General features: G+C 39.6%; 1 protein-coding gene across 7 annotated transcripts in view; it reads left to right on the top strand.

Moving 5' to 3' along the window:
* The window catches only part of LOC129780022 (plectin), a 90,715-nt gene extending 73,744 nt beyond the window's left edge, over positions 1-16,971 (top strand). For all 7 annotated transcript variants that reach the window (XM_055787874.1, XM_055787871.1, XM_055787873.1 and 4 more), the window contains 5 exons: positions 62-280; positions 5,517-5,879; positions 5,941-6,011; positions 6,076-6,210; positions 6,274-16,971. In XM_055787874.1, coding sequence (XP_055643849.1) covers positions 62-280; positions 5,517-5,879; positions 5,941-6,011; positions 6,076-6,210; positions 6,274-6,364 — 879 coding nt within the window. In that variant the 3' untranslated portion in view covers positions 6,365-16,971. The remainder of the gene's footprint in view (positions 1-61; positions 281-5,516; positions 5,880-5,940; positions 6,012-6,075; positions 6,211-6,273) is intronic.
* The last annotated feature ends 4,353 nt before the right edge of the window (positions 16,972-21,324 follow it).

Here is a 21,324-nt window from a genome sequence, read left to right as displayed (position 1 = left end):
TAAAAATGAATGCATTTGTAGATTAAATACAATACTACCACTTTCTGTTGCTTCACTGCAGGTTATGGAACAACAGCTCAAGCAGCAGCTACTTCAAATGACCAACATGCAAAAGCAGATGACTCAACAACAACCACAGCAACCACAGCAACCCCAACAACCGCAAATAAATCCAAAAGAAATGGAAAAACTACAAGAAGAGCTTAAGACAGCCAGCATTCAGCGGGATCAATTCCAGAATCAACTTGAGCTGTTAGTGCAGGAGTTGGAGAAAAGCCAGGTATGTACAATTACCTACAACATTGTAACACTATGTCCATATTCGGCCCCTGTACACTTCATAAGCCTGATGAGTATTTTTCTACATATGATATGGTCGAACCTGGCCTTCGATTGTGTACCTCGTTCTTCCCTGGCAAACATTTTTGTGGGGAATCGATAAGCATCTAATTTTTGTCATCACCACTCTTTACGCGTTACACCAAGCGCTCGCTTTAATTTCACAGCAAGGATCTTTGAAACATCGTCTCTTGCTGGGCTTTGTTTTTGTGGAGGAACAGAAATCCCGGTCGCCATGATGACTTGAGGAGTGTGAGTTTTTATTCATTATAACCATCCCCTTGGGTCGAACCTTACACCGTTCATCTCGAGGGTGCATAACAACTGCATATGAAGACTCAGTTAATTTTGGCAATCACGAACCCTTCGTATGCGTTGAATACCATTTCTTTATTATATACCTCCCAATTGTCCTTAATACGATTTTTCAGCTTCATCACCAATGGGGTTCGAAGTGACTTGGAACGACTCTGCTATAATCGCTACATCGCATTTTGATTCTGTTGTAGCCTGTCATAGCAATTGATGCGTCGTGTAACAGTTCTCTGAAGATTACACCAAAAGCACATCGGTTGGTAAACGACTGGACGAAGCGGTACTTCGTGTACCTGCATTCATAAAGAAGACCTCATTCGTGGTGCCCAGCTTCTTATATCCCTACCTCCCCGCGGTGCCGACTAGGATACGAGTAACCTTACTAAAAATTGGGCCACCACAGCCGACGGGATCTTGGCTGTATGCAGACACGGAAGAGGGCCTATCGGGCGTCTGTTCATCGTAAAGGTGTGGCTCAAAACAGCGTTTGTTCCCCATGTTAGGAGCGGCTGATTATTGCCCTCGTGCCACCGTGGAACTCTAAACAGAGCTGTGCACGATAGCCCTCTGGCGACACAGGTGGTTGCTGCAGGCCCTACAAATCATCCGTAAAAATAAAACGCACAGGAAAATTCACAAAAAAAATCACAACAGGATAATTTTACTAGACCCAAGCAAACAAGACGAACTAGAGATTGGAAACTCGAGACAAGGAACTGCAGGTCTCTCATCTTTCTTGCGAGTGTTCGAATTATTTCTGAAATATTGGAGCCCCAAATTTCAACGTCGTAGCGCTGCGGTAGGTGTGTTGGAAAAGTGCTATCGTTCCAAGGTGGTTATACCATCTACCCGAGTTGCGACAAAACACACGAGCTGGTTACAGCTTTCATCGTGATGAGGAAGATGCAGAAACGGGTGATTGGATGGTGGCCAATCAACGAAAGAATGAGCAAATTGAGGATCCGATGCCACTTCTTTAGCATCAGCATCATCCAAGTTTACAGCTTTCATATAGGTAGCACCGACGAAGGTAAGGAAGAGTTCTGGGCGCAGCCAGACATCAAAATTTTCATAAGTGATTTGAACATTCAGGTCGACCAAGACGTGATAGATGTTCAAACCGGTAATTGATAGATTCAGCGCCCATCCAACGAAAACGGTATAAGGTTTATCAACTTTACTGCCTATAAGAACATGTTGTGTCCTATCATATCGTGTCGTTGCACCATCGTACAACCGGGGGATCTCAGCAAACGGAAACACAAATCGACCATGTATTGATCGATGATCATCACTTTTCAGATATCCTCGACGTCTGAATCTATCGTGGTGCTAGATTCAGTGCATCAATTCAGACTACTACCTGGTGATGGTGAAACAACGTTCAAAACTGTCAGTCGTCACGAACATAAGACATCAGTGCTCACCACGGTACCATCTACGACTACTGCAGAAACCGAACGATGCTGCACCTTACGCGCAGCGTCATCAGCAAGCATACGATGGGTGCAGTTAAGAAGGCCATTAATTAGCTGAATAACCACAAAGCAGCTGGTAACGGTGACTTCGCAGTGGAGCTCTTCAAGGGAGGTCTGGCAAAGTGTATGCACCGGATGATAGTCAGGATATGGGACATATAACAGGTACCTGAGGAGTGGAAAGAAGACGTAAACTGCCCCATCTATAAAAAAAAGTGATCAGCTTGATTGTGAGAACTTCCGTGCAATCACGATTTTATTGATGGAGCACAAAAAATTCTACCTCAGATTCTCTTTCACCGTCTATCGCCAGTGGTAACAAATTTGTGGAAAGTTATCATGCCCGGTTGCGCGACTATGGACCAGATTTTTACAATGCGGCAGATACTCCAAAAGTGTCGGTAGTACCAAGTCCCTCAGCACCACATCTTCGTCGACTTAAAAGCCGCATTTGATACAATTGTCCGATGACATATGTGGTGTTATGCGGAGAGTAGGCTTCAACATGCGGGGCACAATTTTCAACAAGTCTAATTCGTTCGTTCGAACACATGCGACGGTAGCAGACTTGAATACCCTATTGAAACACGAAATAGGGTTGATTGGGCTTAGCATAAATACGTCTAAGACTAAATATATGCTAGCAGGAGGAGCTGGTCATAACAGAATCCTTCTTAGTAGCAGTGTTACACAGACAACAACAACAGCCGTAAAATTCGAAGACGCATAGTCTACGAAAGTCGTGCCTATGGGATCCACAAACCCCTAAGGTTCAATTAACTGTGACCCCGTACGAAGTGTACCACGTACAAATCCCTGATTCGACCGGTTGTCCTCTATGGACGATACTCGAAGAGGACTCACAAGCACTTGTTGCTTTCGAGCGCCGAGTGCTCAGAACAATAAACGGCGTTGTACAAAAAAACGGAGTAATGAGAAGGAGAATGAACCACGAACTGGCGCCACGCTACGGTGAACCCAGCATCCAGAAAGTCGCCTAGGCTGAACGGGTGCGTTGGGAAAGGAATGTTGCAAGATTTCATGTTACCGTAAATAGTAATTATGCTACTTGATTTCAATGAATGGCTTGGAAAAATGATTGATGACGGAGAAAAATCGAACAGCAGTTAACGCGACTAGCTGGCTCATCTACGAATCATGTTCAGTCGTGACACATACACCGACCAGCGAAGAAAAAGCGTATAACTACCAGACCTGTGAGTGTGGAACGTTTCACTCAGCTGTCAAGATGTCTCACTAAACAGTCTCGGAGTGAAACTATTTGGAAATTGATGTTGAAAGATGATGAATGAGCGATGCAGCCAATGCAGTTCAATATGGTGCTGAGAGAGAAAAGGTACGAAATAATCCGGCTGCGGTGCTCCAATGATAACCCGAAAGTAAAGCCGTGACTTTGAAACGTCAAAACCGTTGGGATAAACGTATGGCTCGCAAACCGGAATTAGCGTTTCAGGAAAAAGTATGGGTTGCAAAAAGGGCTGACCATGCATGCAAATAATGTATTCCCGTTTTCAATCCGTACAAATTCGGAAAGTTTCGGATTGTTCAAGACGCGATTACGACAATGGGAGGCCCTTCACTCCATTCTTTCCTCCGAAAGGGTCAGAACTAGTTACACCAATTCCTCATGTTCTCATGTAACTCTTCACCATCTTTTTCATGAGTATCGGGTAGTAATTTCGGGGGATGCTCGCAAAATATTCCATTAACTATCGATGGACGACAACCATCAACATTGTTTGAAGTTTTTATGCACGGGATCCCCAGAAAAGGCCGAATAGTATACAGGATGCAAGTGCTGACATTTGGTTCCAGATGCTCTCCAAGCGGTGCACAATACGTGAAAAATGTGAATGCAAAACGCGTAAATATCAAACTCGCAGAAAGTGGTGAATCCCATTGGTGAATACAGAACGAGCCAGAAGATGCTGAATCAAAACAAAGATTTAGGAAACCGTGAAGGTACTCGGTATGTAGTAGAATACGATAAGTGACATCTTTACATTCAGAACTCCAAAGCGACACAGGCAAGAATTGTTACCTGGACGGTAAATTTTACGAACTACTTGACTACTTGCGAACGTACTGATTTACGCAAATTTTTTTCAGTATAACTGGTGAATAAGCATAAGATGGGTCGAACCAATGAGCAATTTAAAAAATAGAGAATGTCGCTTTATGTGTTCAATAAAATTGAATCAGCTGTCGTACCCCGATGCGAGTCTAATTGACTACTTGCGAACATACTGATGTACGCGAAAGTTCTTCTCCAAGATATCTTGCGAGAAAACATAAGACGAGTCAATATTCGATGAACCATTTGAAAAATAAAGAATGTGGCTTCATATTGAGCAACTGAATAAAAAAAGAAATTCCTCGACGCAACCGCATGATGGGAATGTCTTCAATGGAAACCAGTGAAACCCAACTACATGTTTCTGTTGACATTAGCGAAGATGGTTAGGTAGCAGTTGCGCGTATCTCCTACAAAAAGAGGTGACGCCATAGAGTTAACCTTTATAATTGCCAAGACCCTACTCGCTCCCCTGAAATACGGTTCAATTCCCCAAATAGCAAGCGAAAGTGATCAAAATGCACCTGACGAAGAATATTGGAGAAACTTTCCTAATATCGCCACCACGATGGTTTTTTCTGGTCGGATTCGAGGGACGAATTATGCTGGTATTGCAAAATTATTATTATTCTTCCTCGATGCAAATAAATTCTTCCTCGATGCAAATAAAGTGCTGCACATGCGCGAGAGAATAACATCGTATCGTTCCAGTACCAAAAAATGTCGTATAGTCTGTCCTTGAACGCTACCTAAATCTCAATCATGAAAAATAATTCTACATATAGTTCTACATAGAACTAGTGATAACTTGATAGGTAATTTTCATTGTTGTGTCCAATGAACCTTTTTGACCAATCAGTTATTCCTCAATGTCTGAAATTTGTAATCATAGACCGAAAAAAATGCGAGTTTTTGTGACTAACCCAAATCACGCAAATGCGATTGTTGCCGACTACACTTTACATTGGAGTATCGCGTCTACATTTCCTTTCATGACATAAAAATTCTCACCGTTAGAACAAATGGGTGTTCGACGTAAGAAATCATCATACAAGTTCAAGAAACCCTTCTAGATGATTGTCACCATCCCGGGCTGTCGTCAACTCGAAACAGTTTTCGTTCAGGGAGAAAACAAAGGGGCTATAAGAGACTCAGAGATAAATTTCACAATTCAATGATAAAATTGATTTTATTTTATAATTTCAACAAAATATTCGTATTTAAATCAAACAGTTGACATCGTAAAACATTAAAAAACGTACTAACCGCAAAAAAAAACCTTATCACAGTTGGAAGCCCAAGATGCGGCGAAGAAAGCACAGCAGCAACAGCAACAGCTACAGCAAATGCAGCAACAAATTCAACAATTGCAACAACAGTTACAACAAGCTACACAGACAGCCAATCAAAAGGCAGCCCAATCAGCAAGCATTTCCGAGCAGGATCGCAAACAGCTCGAAGAACAAATGAAGCAAATCGAAGATGCCACTCGGTTGTTGGAGAGTGAGCGGAAAACGTTCGAAGATCAACGGAGAGCCATCGAGAACAAACGGAAAGAACTGGAAGAGAAGGAGAAGAACCTAGTAGAGTTCGACAAACAACTCAAAAAGAGGAAAGAGCAGATGGATCAGCTAGAAAAGTCACTACAGAAGGTATAATTTAAAATTATAATTTCAGATTAAATGGTTTAATGTTTTTGTGCTCTTTATGAAGGCTGGTGGAACTGCGGCCGCAGCTGGCGAATTGAACAAACAGTTAACAGAAGCTCAACAACTATTGGACCGGTAATTATTTTGAACTGAACTATCATACAGTTTAATATGAAATATGTGTTCTAATATGAAACAGAACAAGTAAGGACTTGGAGGAGGCCAAAGAAGAAGCGAAACGATCGGCCGCCGAAACAGAAAGATTACTTCAGTTGGTACAAATGACCCAGGAGGAACAAAATCAAAAAGAAAAGACCATCATGGATCTTCAACAGTAAGAATATTTAAAAAAAACCTACATATGAAAACACTCGTTAAATTCTTGTGTCTTTTACAGAGCTTTGAAAAATGCTCAGGCGAAACTGAAGTCAGTACAAGCACAACCACAAGACGCTGGACCTGCCGGTTTCCTAAAAAGCTTCTTTTAAATACTGCGGAGTACTATCGCTAACTCTTTTGAATTTTTCAATTTTTCGAAGTGCATGGGAAGAATCATGGATATTTTCGACAAGGGAACTTAGATTTACATGATTATCTTGAATTCTTGGCAGTTTTACTATGATATGCTTAATTGCAGAAGAATCAGCAGCATTAACGGTTATTTCCTCATGGGCGAATCGTAATGGTAAGATCAACATCTTGTTCATAAGCAATAAATCAAGCTGTAAGATACCGAGAGAAATTACAAAAAATAAACTAATACAAACAATGCTGCCATATTGATTAAACTAAGTAAAAATAGATAAACTACAGAAAAGTGATATTTATCTAGTCAGTACCGCTGAATACGGATTACTTTGGACGGTGCATGAGAATTCGAGATAGTCATCGTATTACTATTAAAATAGAAAAATTGTAAGTGTTATACACGCAGGTAATATTTTATGGATTCCAGCATATTGATAACAGTTGTTTTGAAATACATAGTTTTGGATTTTCCAATACTTTCGCGATCCAGCACGTCACTTGGATTAATCAAACTACCCTAGAGAGAAAGATAGTTCAATACTCTCAACTCGCCCTTTCCACTTCACCAAATAATTAGATGTCTCTTGGAAATTAAAATCCATCAGCAGTTATTTACAAATCTACAAAGCGACATCTTTTATCAGAAATTCGAAGTTTCCAGCAATCGTTCTCTAGAATAGCGCAACGACCATATAAACTTACTCTGCATCACTTTATATTCTTTCTTCAAAGAGCATCGTTGCACCCATCGCAACCATACAGGATAAACTCTCATCCGGATAATGCCTCTTGGGAAAGAACATAAGGCAGGATCGCGATCATTTATTTGCTTTATGTTTTCTTCCTTTGTCATTTCAACAAATATCTATGGATACCAATCGTTCCACTATAATCTTTTCTATCTATTGATGTTATTAAATGCTGATTGCTTTCAAATGAGTTGCTCACATTCCTGAAACTAATAGAGAAACACGATAATTTTGTTTACATTCTCTACTTTTTTTCTATTCTTAAAAAAAATTAAAACAAACTGCAGCAAAATTGTACTATTTCTTATGTATACACAAAAAGCAATAGTTCATTCTTTTTTTTCTTAATGGGCCACTGTTTGATGGCTAACACAAACTCGCTCTCGGATACACTCGCTCTCGGATACACTCGCTTTTGATGAACATGGATTGATCGCAAAACATCAATGAATTATTCACAGTTAACCTCCATGTTCACGAGAATAACAATATGTGGAGTGTCATAAATTACGAAGCAGATTTGGAAAAAGCAGAAGTAATATAGACAATAATTTAGCGAACATTGTAAACCCGTCTTGTGGTAATGGAAGCATTGCGAACTCTAGCTGCTGTAAATCGAAGTCAAAGGATGTAATTTTAGAAATTATATAATTTCTGTACCAACGGAGTTGAATTCTACTTTGGTTTTCCCACATGAAATAGACGAGTTTGTTCTGATTCTTTTTTATTTTTTTATTTTTTTGTATGTGTAAAAAAAGAGAAAAAACATTTATTGACTTATTTTAACGTATTTCCATTTTTTTTCGTAATGTTGAATTTACAGTGAGATCAAAAATGTTGCGACCGAATTTGTACCGAAGAAGTGAAGGCCACTGTTTAGGCATGTGTACAAAAATCAGTTAATCATTTTAAGTAATCAACCGAGCGGACACAGTGCGTGTAATATTCATGTCTATCGAACAAAATACTAGTAATATTACCAACACAGTTCAAGTGGAACCACAATTGTTATATATCTTTATTGAGAATGCAATATTCAGATGCACGATGAAGTTGAACAGAAATATGGAACTTTAAGAAAGAGAGATTCTTATTATCATATTGCACGTTGAATACATTATTTTATTTAGAAGATGATCACGTTGTTATCGATTTTCAAACATTCCCCATCATTTATTTACGCGGTGTTAAGTATTACCATACGAACAAAACTTTGTTTAGATATAAGCAGTGGTAGACGAATATTAATAGAAACCATGAAGAGATGCACAAACGAATACAAGAATCTGATATGTTCATGTTCGTCAACCATTTTTACAATAACACATTCTCTTTAATTACCCTACTGCAAATTTAGCAAAACAAAAGTATGTTATAGCTGTATTGTGTAGAATGCGGCAGAAAACTATTCAAACGAGCGAATGATAATCTAGATCGACCAAAAACGAGAAAAAAATCTACGATATATTTGAAATCACTAATAATTAATGACACTTGGGAAATGGGTGCACTCCAAACCTCAAATAAATTTTCAAATGTTCATATTTTCCGTTATGAAGCAGTACAATGCCATGTAACATTAGAATGCTATCCAATCAGGTGTGAAATATACTGTCTATTAATTTAGCATTCTGAATTTGTTATCTGATGTATACAAAGGTTTCTTTCGAATTTCATTTCAGTATACCTTTCTGTAAATTTATAGCAAATAGAATAGCTTCAGTTCGCAAAATTAATTTCCAACTGGACTGGTCTGCATATTCATAAAAAAAAGTATATGCATTATTTACAACATAAACCGAGCCATCCATTGGATCTTGAAATGCTTTAAAAATTAAATAACAGCGGACAAAACAAAACGATAAAACACTTCGAGACAATATGCTCCGGAATAACTTCATATTTCTTTTATTCTCCTCTTTCCCTTTTAGTTTTACTATCTGATATCCCTATACAAATGCTTCAATAAAAAAATCCCGTTACCAGTATTTTAAAAGTGCCTTATAATCTTTAGTAAAGCACGAAATTTAACATCAATATTATTTGCATACCTGAATATATAGTTTTCTAATTGCTCAACTTTGACCAGAATGAAAAGGATTGTTATAATTTTTCTTTCACTACTGAGGATTAAAACGAGTTAAGAGCTTATTTTAATGGCATATTGTCAGAATAAATGTGTTCAATAATTGGTATAACAAATATCAATAAGAAAATAACAACAAAAAAGTAACGCTTGAGCAACTATCCTGCATTCCACTGATTTCGACAATCGTGGTTGCTGGTAATGTTTTGTTTTGCACTTTATCGTCGATTTCAACTAAACATGTTTCCAAATTCGCCGAATGTACAAATTCATCATTCAAAAATATCAACCCATTACCATCTTATTAGTGATAGGTACACCCACATACATATGAAAGCGAAATCATATTCAAACTTAATCGTGTCATTCATGTTTTGTGTGTTCAAATGATTGTTATTGTTGGTTACTTAACGGCTTGTAAACATAAGCAAGGTTTGACGGCTTGTTTTATCCAAAATATTATCACTGCCAAAAAGTGAGGTTATAGTTAAAACAGGTGTATATGGTGTGATCCGCATCGATTTACTGAGATCTCGCGTTGTCACTTGCCTACATTAGACAGTGTCTGATTGTCTCACCGAAACTGTTTCGACAGGAAGTAATTTTCATCCTCATCGGTGTTTTCCAAAGAGGTTAGGAAGACTCTACCAGCCTTATCAGACGTCGTGTGCGGCTTATCACTCACTAAAACCAAATCCTCTACTCCTGTGTAGCCTGCACCTTCCCCTGAACCACATCGAGGCGACTACTTCGGAGGGCTAACTTCAACACTGAATACCGTCGTTTATACCCTTTTATCACTCTACGTGTCTACGTTTTGAATTCCAGAACACCATTTCATCCATCAGTGATGGACCATCACACAAATATCCGTTTACCGTCGAGGCGTGTACCGATTAGTAGTTGTCGTGGGATTTTTCACGTTTCCCGTCATAGCTACTCTCGTGGGGTTCCATTGTGGAGGTTATAAAGTGCCCTCCAACTTGATGTAATGATCCACATTCCATATTCCATACTAGGCGTTGCAGGCGTTGAGAGCACGCTGGTCGAGCCTCCACTTTCGCTGTAGCTCAGACATGATTCGTTCGGAGCATTCTATTTCTTCCACAATATTCCCAACTTCTGTAGTAACCGTAACCAGATATAAACTGTGTTAGCAAGCCCGACAGTGTCGGTATGAGCCTGTGCGTCCACGGACCGTTATGTGCCGCACTCCACTCCTGCTGCCACCTAGTCATCGACTCTGCTCTCATGCGCTTCCAAAATTCTCTGGTTTGCTTTCGCCTATAGCATTCGCCATGAGCCGGTACGTTTTATTTTCCCCTGTTGGGTGTGAACCGCTGCGTCCATTATTTTGAACTATTCAGCTTTTTAACGCAGTGATCCAGGGTAGACTATCGTATCGTATTATCGATGAGGGAACACTGGCCAAAAGGTGCGTTTTGCCACTCATTGGGCCAGAATTGTTGGAAATGTTTCTGGCAGTACATTGATTGTCTACGTTGCCTTGTCACAAACATAGTCGATGTGGTTGCTGGAGTTCAATCAACCATCAATCAACACCCCCAGATGTTTCAGTTTTCTCTTCGAAGCTATCGAGTACTCTCAACTAGTAATACCGCCTTGCGGTTACTAACCATCAAAATTTCCGTATTGTGGTGAATCTCCTTCCACCAGTATAACAACGTCATCCGCGAAATCAATAATCTGCACGCTTCTAGGCAGATGCAGCTTCAGTACACCGTTGTACATGCCGTTCCAAAGCTTTGAGCCCAGGATGGAGCCCTGTGAAATACCTGCCGGAGTTGTAGCCTGCGTCCGATCCGTTTTGGTCTTGTAGACCAGCAGCCGGTTCTCAAGGTGGCTCCTCGAGATTAAGCACAAATAGTCTGGATCTCTGATTTTGTGGAGCGCAATAGCAATGGCCTTCCAACTGGCATTGTTGAACGCGATTTAACGTCAATGCAATGTTACCATGCTTTGTTACCGTACTATAGCATCTAAATACCCATTCGACTCCTTCGACCACTGTGCGAATAGCATCTAATAATGTCGATGGGAATGTGATGATGGGAAATAATGTCGATGGGAATGTGAATACAGACATACAGCTGTACTAGCGTTGTACTTCGAAAATTGTATGTCTGTCACCATGTACAGCGCTGGAACCATGCAAGCAACTCGGTACAATCGCTGTACCTGTACCGACATGTTTTACCGCTGTACATGGCTACAGTTGTACTGTGCGCAGCGCCATAGACGGTTAGTGGTGGGTAGCACAGCATCAAATCACTTGGTAAACGTTATTTTCATTGACTTTCTCTTAAGTTAATAACTCAGATTGGAAACTTGTTTGTTGTGTTTGATAGTTTAGACACTAAATAAAAACATTTTTCATTGAAATATGTGGTGGAAATTGGAAAAAATATTTGATTGTCAGTTTGAAATACGGTACAATGTACAACCAAAGTATGTCTGTCATGGTACGATGGTACCTGTACAACGCTGTACACGTACAACGCAAATACAGCTGTATGTCTGTCCCTGGTATAACGTAAATGTTCCACAAACTGTTTTGCAAATCGTATACAGTGACCGCCACAAAAGAAATCCCCCTCACAATAAAGATCATAACATAGTGCAACTTTTTGTTATTGTTGAGATGGCATGCTACTCCAATCGCGCCCTTTTCCTGGCTCGTCCTACACCTAGGTTTACGGGCCCAGTTAACGTTATGCGAAAGTAGTTATCGGGAGTGATTCGGAAAAAATACAAGTGGAAAATTTGGACCGTTTGTCTTTGCCACTTTTTTGATTCGCCGCATGGGAATTCCGCACTTCTAGAAGAGCGAGAATTGTTGGAATGTGTGTTGAATAATGTGGCGAATGTGGCTGACAATCCAGCGGAGAAGACCCGGGAAATGAAAGGAAATGCCACCGAAGTTTAGCTGGAAGATTTAGATGTTGTTTTTCATCTCCTTCTGGCGCTGAGTTCGGCGTATGCCTTGGTAGTGATAGCGCTAGAGACCATGCCTGAGGACGATATGTCTATCGATTCTTTAAACGGTATGATGTTGGACGAACGAACAAAATGAAAAGGTAACAGTAGTATTGTCATCCGTACCCAACTGTGACACTGCATTTTTCGGTAGAAAGAAGAAGAAACCGTCGAATTATTGTCACAGGGAAGTGGAACAAGTTAACGGGTCAAAAGAGATCGAACTCGAAGACCAACGTCACGGAATCGAATAAGGGTGGAGACATAATTTTCGTTGGTGTACGCGATGGGATTGAATTGCAAGAACCAAACCAAAAGAGGGGGTTTGTCGTTTCCGGAGCAACAGATCTGTTTAGTGAGCTGCATAACTTAGAAAAGCCCATCGAAATAGCGGTTCATGAGAATGGCGAGGCGTTTATTGCGAAGCACCCTGGTACCATAACAGTAGTATCCATCGTAAATGATAAGTCGATTAACTGTGTTATTGACGACACGCTGTATGTACCGAAGTTGAGAATGTTGCTTCTGATTGCGGAAAAACTAAAATCTATCCCGAATCCGAGATCGTTGCGAGTGGTTCATTGTGAAATAATTTACGAGATACGGACATCCAAACGAGAAGTTTCTGAAAAGAAACGAAATTGTTACGGAAATATCAGTGAATGTTGATTGGGACAAAGGTGTGATCTCGTGCGAATCTTGTATCGTCGGGTCGAATGGGATGTTAAATCACAAGAGGTTGCAGAAATACCGGAAGTAGAAAAAAGAAAGGCTAGAACGAACGAAAACATTACCGCATCAGGTCTTTGATATGAAGAATAGCGGATTCGCCCTTAGCGCGAAGAATATTGTGGGATATCCCAAGCTCGAACATAACCAAACATGTACAAGGAGAGGCTTGTAGCGAGGGGTTTTCCTCAAAACCAAAGCTTCGATTAACTAGACACTCTGCTTGACATGTGTTTGGCATTGGCCAGCCAAGAGCAGTTGTTGGTTCATCATATGGACGTCAACTGCCCTTCTGAACGGTGAGTTGTTAAGAAGTTGTTAAGTTAAGAAGGGAACGGACTGTTCATCCGGGCTGTTGCATCGGTCGATTTAGGGAACGTGATTTGTGGAGAAACTTGGCTTTCTTCGAAGCTCAAATGATATCGACGATATATCGTTGGGTGATTCATCGCTGGAGATTATGAATAATGCGAATGAGAAATGACAGTTTTTGGGGATTTGCATCAACCGTTGGGTTAAGAAAGGTGGAATGGAGATCAGTCAGCGTAGAAGTTTTAACGGACTACTAGAACGCTTTGGGATAACGAAGTGTGTAAGTGTTTCAACGCCGATAGACAACCGTTTGCGTTTGAGAAGGAAGAAGAACAACAAAGTATAACATAACAATATTGTGAGTTGGTTGACTTTCTTATGTACGCTGCCCTTACGACCACGCTAGACTTGTCACAGACAACGAAATACTTTCGGAAATCTATTGCGATGCAGATTGAGCCAAAGATTTGGTGGATCAGTGTCTGGATGATGCATTAGACAGTTGCACTCTCTACTACGAAGATGGAGCTCTCAGCTTTGGGTACGGCTTCATATCATGCAATGTGGACGGTTCGAATGCTTCAAGACTTGAGAAAAGCTTTGAATGGACCGACTCCGGTTTTCGAAGACAATAACTCTACACTCAGGATCGCTGGAAATGAACGGGACTGCAAGAGGCTGAAGACAGATACTAAGTTCCGCATGCTAATAACTCTGGGAGAGTGTGATCTCAAAGATTGTATTGAGCAGGAATTTGGGAATTGGGCCGATTTGGTAATCAAAGAAGAAGAAACTTCTAAGCAGAAACAAGCGAAAGAGAGAAATGGACTAGCTCCATAGGGTGCAGCGGAAATGCAAATCCCTGATTATCTATCGAATTTGCTCTGGCCAAATTGAATGCGTACAGAGACATTGAACACCGAAAGCGATCTGGGAAGCGCTTTCGCGCGTCTTTGAACGGAAGGGTGTAGCAAAAGGGTTCCATTTGATCCATTAGTATACATATAGAAACATGAAGGTGGATCTCTACAGCAACATTCCATCCGATTTGAATCACCCTATATATCTACTTGACTACATTAGAAACACAACATTTGACTCTGGAGTTTGATACTGTTGGTGTTGGTGCGGTTGAGAACAGAGTGCGATGGATCATAGATTCCGAGGCTACGGAGCACATTGTGAGCGACAAAAGAATTTCGTTGAATTACGAAACATGCAACAGCCAATGGAATTCGCTATAGTGAAAAGCGGAGAAAGCCTTTTTTTAATGTGAATGACCGAGCTTCGTGGAGAGTAGCCAATGGCTTGTTGAGTTCGATCGAAGCTGGAATCTCGACAATGAAATCCCAAGTTTGGAGAACGCCGTCTTTGTAAAGTAAATTCATCGTAAAACCGCCGACATTCAATGGTGAACGTAACAGTGGAGCATGCGGCATTTACTAACATGAAACAGAAACAGTCAACCTTGACTGTCCATACTCGCTTAAAGGAGAAGATTCACCTTGTCGGATATATGAGCGCTGACGAGGATCAATCCATTTATACCCAGCTATCGAAGGGAATGAGGAATAAGCAGCTTGTGAAGGCAGCGAGAACATTCGAATATCCTGTCTCATTCGTCGTACAATGTGCCACCCGTGGAGAAACCTACACAACGTAATGAGTCACAGTGGAAGCGAAAGTGTGAACGAACTCATGACGATGGGAATCAACGAAAGAAGTGGCGAAACACTGGCAGTGGCTAACCAGCGAATGTTACCTGGATGGCAGGTTAGATGTGAAGATTTGTATGCTCCAACCTGACGGGCTTCAGTTTGATTTGACGATCGAATCGTTCGATATATGATCTCAACCAAACCTGACACGCTTGTAATGCACTTCTTCATGAATTTCAAGTGAGCCTAGGATTTGTACGAAGTGACAATGGCGCATGCCTTTACCTTCCGAGAGAATATTCATCGTGGTTTATGGAACTCAACCCACATTCGAAGGCGTGATTCAATTTTGTGCCGGTCACTGTAAATCGATGCTGAAAAAAAAACAAACAATCAATAACTCACACAATTATTCTTCGGTTCTATACATTTCCTCAGAAAATAAAACGACGCTCCGAATAGGGTAGAACGGGCTTTGCAAGTGGAAATATGCTTCAAATTGTTTTTCTTGTAAATTTAAACCAAACAAAGTGTATATCTGAGCATACTTTGGGATATTTTTTATAATTTCAAAAAGGGAAAAAATACTGGCGAATCATATTTTTTTTGCATTATAAATACGTATGTATTGGGATCCTTCTACCAGCTGGATACTGCAACCTTATGAAAGGTACAGTGAAAATTTACTCAAATACAAAATTATTTATCCGACGAAAATTATCGGTTTGACATATTTGAATAAAAAAACAAACTGTCGTAAATATTTCTCTACCTAATGAGTTCCTCATAGCTTTCTAATACACTTTCTATATACCAAACCGAAAGAATTCCATGTTACAAAGTGGAATTCGATCAGACTAACGCTTACACTGTGTAAATTGTATTAAATCTATTTGGAAAGTACATCATGCAATGTCCCTTTTCGAATGTAATGCAAATATTTTAATATATACTTGTATCAATCAATCTGCCGACACGAAAAGTAATTTAAAGCATCTGAACAGAGATAGAATGTTTATCATATTCTTTGATTGTTATTTATCGAAGAAAACTTGTTATTTGAACTAGACAAAACATGTTTAAAAATTAGCTCACATAGACTGTCCGTGAAAACAAGCCACTACTCCGTAAGTTAATCAGAATATACCTTAATTTCCAAACATTGTATTCTTTGAATCGAATAAATCGGACAATGGACCATTACTGAAAGTAAATATAAGTCATAGTCATTCTGTATTTGAGGATATATCGAAACAATCATCTTAACCCATAAGAAATCATGAGATCACAACAGTATTAAACGCATGAAATCGCTTAAAATAATTTAAATTCTAAGGATATATTGATGATCTACGTTTAGTTTAGAACTGCACTCACAAACATGAGAAAATGTGTGAGTTCACAGAATATTGCATTATACATATGAAAAAGTTTTCATTACAATATTGTTTCGGCGACGAAAAATGATCTTAACACGAATTTATTTTCTTATTGATGAAATAAAACAATTGTTTTTATTCACATATCTCGAAAATCACGATTCTATCAAACAATAACCTAGAATCGCATCATGTTTAGAAATGGGAAGAACGAAGCTGCAAATCGCTAGTTACAATTACTAACAAGTAAGTAGTTAAACTGTCTTTAAAAAATTGAACCTCTAATGATCGTATCAAAGAGACCTTAGATATATCGGTCGCATCGCTAATGACTCAACTCACATTGTATAGAATAGTACGGATAGAAATAGAAACAACACGAAGTCGAAGACGGAGCTGGTGTGGCTGATTCTATCAACATTTAAAGATAAATATATTCAATTTGAGCAACACTAAATTACAACCAAATCACAATTAATCCGTGACGAGAAAAAACAATATTCTGGCTCGACAATAGCTAGCACAGAAGACTTATCGGAAACACGAAAGATTATAAATCAAAAATAATAGAACATGCCGATCGATGCTACTCTATGTGTGCAAATAGTTAAGCGATAATACAAATGTTAATATAATTATTATTATGGAATAAACACACTGGCATCTTTCATTTACCTCCCTGAAACTAAAACACTCAACCTTTGTTTTTGATTTTTTCAATGTTGAATGGTTGAACTTCAAAAATGATGCACAAAATGGTGCGCATTATTTTAGAAATTACCCTTCAAATATTTTATCATTAATTTTTTTCTAATGCTTTACAGGGGAACTTCGGTACAACGTACCCTCGATACAACGTCACTCGATATAACGTACACATTTTCAATTAGTAATTTTTTTTCGAAATAGGTACTGAGAGTTTCATGTCAGTCTCAAAGGTTCAACAAAAGTCACTTAGTGGCCTGGGTATAGGTTCCCGAATTTCAATTAGAGCATTGGAAATCCCATAAAAACAATCTACCTGTGTATTGTGCATTGTGAATAAGCTGTTATAGTCTCATGTCTAAAACCAAAGCCCGTTACCAAAACTTTCATATCAAATTTGCATTTTTGCATTACATTCTCTGCAATATGGTTTGAACACTTGTGCCGAAGAATAATGGTGCAATCGATCATTTTATCTATTTACCCTCATGGGTTGATTCAGTTAAAATCCCGAGCATTGTTCATTTTATAGCAGCGATCGTAGTAGGCATATCTCAAAGCTTTTGACAACAAATTGTTTGGAAACCCTAAATGATCCGTTTTGTTCTCATAAAGTTGTGTAGGATGGATGCCGAGAAGAAAAATTTGGTTTAGGACACCCACATTTGAAATGCGGCGTGATAAGGTACTAGAATCGAAAAATCGCTGAAGGTGGTTAAATCGACAGTGTATGATTTGTTGAAACGTTTTCGTGGAGGTTCAGCTGTTGTTGGATGGATCAGATCGGTATTGAATTTATTGAGATTGAGATAACCCACGCGAGAAGGTTATCGTAATATCAGTGCCTGCAAGTAACCATACAAGACACTTGAGCAGAATCTGTTGGCAAAAAGACGCGCTCGAAGGTTGTACAATAAGGTTTTGACGAAGTACGAAGGATGCATGCTATGGATGACGAAACGAACGTGAAAATGGATTTCGGACATCTTCCAGGCCTGAAATTCTATAAGGTCGCCGCTAGAGGAGACGTTCTCGGCAAATTTAAGTTCGTTCTAGCTGATAAATTTGTCATGAAGTTCTTGATTTGGCAAGGGATTTGCAGCTGTTGACAGAAAACCAAGGTTCTCGCCTCAAACAAGACAATGGACTCGAAAATCTATTGGAGAAAGTGCCTGCGGAAACGTCCGGTGAAGTTTTGTCGATTTGGCATTACAGTTGAGAGGTGCTTCAGTGGTACCGTGACAATGGCATCGGGGGAATTGAAGAAGGATGCCAAAGTAACTCGGGATGTTACAAACATGTAGAGATCGCGGAATATAATGACCACAGATGTTGACCAATAGAGAGTCCAAGGGTATCTAAAAAAAAGTACGAAAATTCATCAAAACTGTAAAAGAATATTTTTTTTAAAACTTTTTTTCTGAAACAAGAAATTATTTGTACTTTGATATAAAAATATTTTCGTATCTTTATATCCTGACATACAGCGGGATTTGTGATTCCAGATTATGAAAGAATCGAGCTTCAATCAACAGTATGAACAGTTCTAATCGAATTTTTATCATTATTTACTAACCTTTCCCAAACAGCAACACAATAAAGAAATATAAGTTTTAATCCTTATCTTTTTATTATGCTTCGATATAACGTACAATTTTGAAATTGAAATGTATGTTATATCGAAGAAGATTTCAATTCATTCTTGTTGCTGAAGCGTTTCAGATGCGAGTGTCATAGCGCGGTGCAAAGATTACGTAACGCTAAAAATTTATTCAAAATTTATATTCGATTCCGCTCTGGATGCAAATTATCCATTAAATAACACCTGAAATATCGTATCCGTGTATTAAGGTATGATGGTTGGTTTTCCTGAATTTAGTATGTTTCTAGTAGCATATTATTAAGCTGAGAGTTACCCAGCAAACATTAAATCGTATAATTTTGCACGTGCTAAGTCTTACAAGAAATCAGAATAAATCATAATCGCATATAATATCAATCAAAGTATGTATCGTGTATATTTGAAATCGCATAAAATGTAAAAACTCGATTTTATATATCATTATCTGTTCGCGCGCAACCGTTCAGACGTTTCGGATACTTAACAGGAAAACAGATTTGAATTTGAAGTACATTCACAACATATAAACATAACGCGAACTACATTTAATTTCCTTAACGTACAAAAACTGACGGTATATTCTTGACTTCTATCTCCTGTTCATTTCATCTGCTGACCATCAGCTGTTCTTAGCGTAAGAACACACTGGACGGCTTCCCCGCGCGGATTTTGCAATGACAGACCGCCGCGGGGCCTCGATAATGGAATGTGAATGAGATAAAACACACAAGGCGGAGCGGGTACGGCCGGTTCTAAAGTCACTGTTGTAAGGTTCCTCATTCTCTGCGGTGGCTCGATGGAGATGATGCGCCGCAACGGTTTTGTGATAGTATTAGTGTTTATGCGGTGCACATGAAGCAAGGTAATAGTTAATGTACTATCGGTGAGCCAATACGTGAAAATCACTCTGCGGTCATGTAGCTGCGGATTCTCGAATACTACCCAAATTATCGAGAAATGCAATATTTCAGACGTGTGCGATCAACTTCTTTCTCCCTCTCGCTCAGGTAAACATCCCTCTTCCGTTTTCCACCATTCTGTCTTTATATACCTCCCCTCTAATCCGCTTACTGTCCAAACAGTTGTACCTTGTACCATAGACTCGTCTTGCATCCGTCTATAAAAATATGATAATGGCCGCTAGTGAAGCCGTCGAAAGCCGCTGAATGTGTTTTTCATCGAGCTCCTGCTGCGACTCGTCATTGCGAGAATCGCGCGGGAGAGCCGTCTAGTGTGTTTCCACGCTTAGTCTGTAAAAGCGAATACTCGATCAAAGCAATAATAGAAAAATCCTGTTCTCTCGAGAGATTTGAAATTGTGAGTTATTGCTCAACATGAAACAGACCAAGTGATATTGTGTGAGTAAAAAAGTACACAATATCACTTGGCTATTGTGGATCGCGTTCGCTCGGGATGCTCAAAATGATTTCGGCACGAACATTATAAAATTAAGTCGCAATTCGGTATAATAAACATCAGTTTTATGATGTACATTGTCATAAAATATATTTAGTCCGCATCATATGCGTATATTACGCTGATACAGTTTGTGTGTCGTATAAGCGTATAATTTAAATCGATTCAATACTGTACTGTATTCAATTTAGTATGCTGGAGAAAATCATGAAACAGTAAATCATATTAGATCCTTGTTTCAGCGGATTACCCGGATTGTCCGACGCGAAGGCTTTCTTAACGGCACTAATGGCCTCTGGGCCTAAAAACGTGAATGCCACTTGATTACACAAACACTTTTTCCTTTCGCTGGTGCAATTGAATCGGATTGTTCAATTGCATACACGTGATTATGGGAACTACCGCCCAAAACGAACTGTGATCCGTCTCGCTCTCCTTTTTACTAAGGACGGGCTGAGAAACCTGGGCACAAGTTTTACTATGTTCGGAACGTCTGTATTCTTCGGAATTCTGACTTAGACTATCCTAACGTGGAACAATAACCATATACTTCATACATATCTTAGTTTCATATCGGTTACACTTTAGTAACGTAGGTAACACATTATTTTCAAGAAATTCATTAGAGGTAAATTCCATTTCAAGAGAAATTCATTTTCAGTTTTAGAACTAACTCTGATCATTCCGGCCACCTTAAAATAATCACTTATTTTAATTAATCTACGGACACAGCTGCGTACTAATCGATGATCTGATTGCGGTCCATAGTATGGGCTGTTTCATTGAGCTGCTCATTGCAAGTTCATACAAATTGGATTGGTGGCTGCCGGAAAACAAAAAAAAATATAAACTACGAATCAATTTGTTACCTCGTCATCAACGTCGTTCACGTTGTTCGATGGTGTTGGAAGAAACGAAAGTTTGACGACAGGACGGACGACGTTTTCGGCAGATGCCGTCTTCAAGGTGACGACTCTAACGATACCATCATGAGCGGGATGAATCTTCGTTATGCGACCCAACATCCACTGGGCTGGGGGAAGGTTGTCGTCCTTAATGATGACTAGCCGACCCACTCGGATGTCTACGGGAGGTTTGATGCCCTTTGATGAACGGGCCTGCAGCTGCTGTAAATAATCGGTGCTCCAGCGCTTCCAAATTGCCTGGAGTCGTTTTTGCATCAGCTGCCAACGGCTGAGCTTGTTGTCTGGTAATTGCTTGTAGTCGGCTTCTGGAATCGATTGCAGGTTCGAACCGACCAGGAAATG

The sequence above is a fragment of the Toxorhynchites rutilus genome, chromosome 3, assembly GCF_029784135.1.
Source record: "Toxorhynchites rutilus septentrionalis strain SRP chromosome 3, ASM2978413v1, whole genome shotgun sequence".
Lineage (NCBI taxonomy): Eukaryota > Metazoa > Arthropoda > Insecta > Diptera > Culicidae > Toxorhynchites > Toxorhynchites rutilus.
This window is presented reverse-complemented; position numbering and strand designations above follow the sequence as displayed.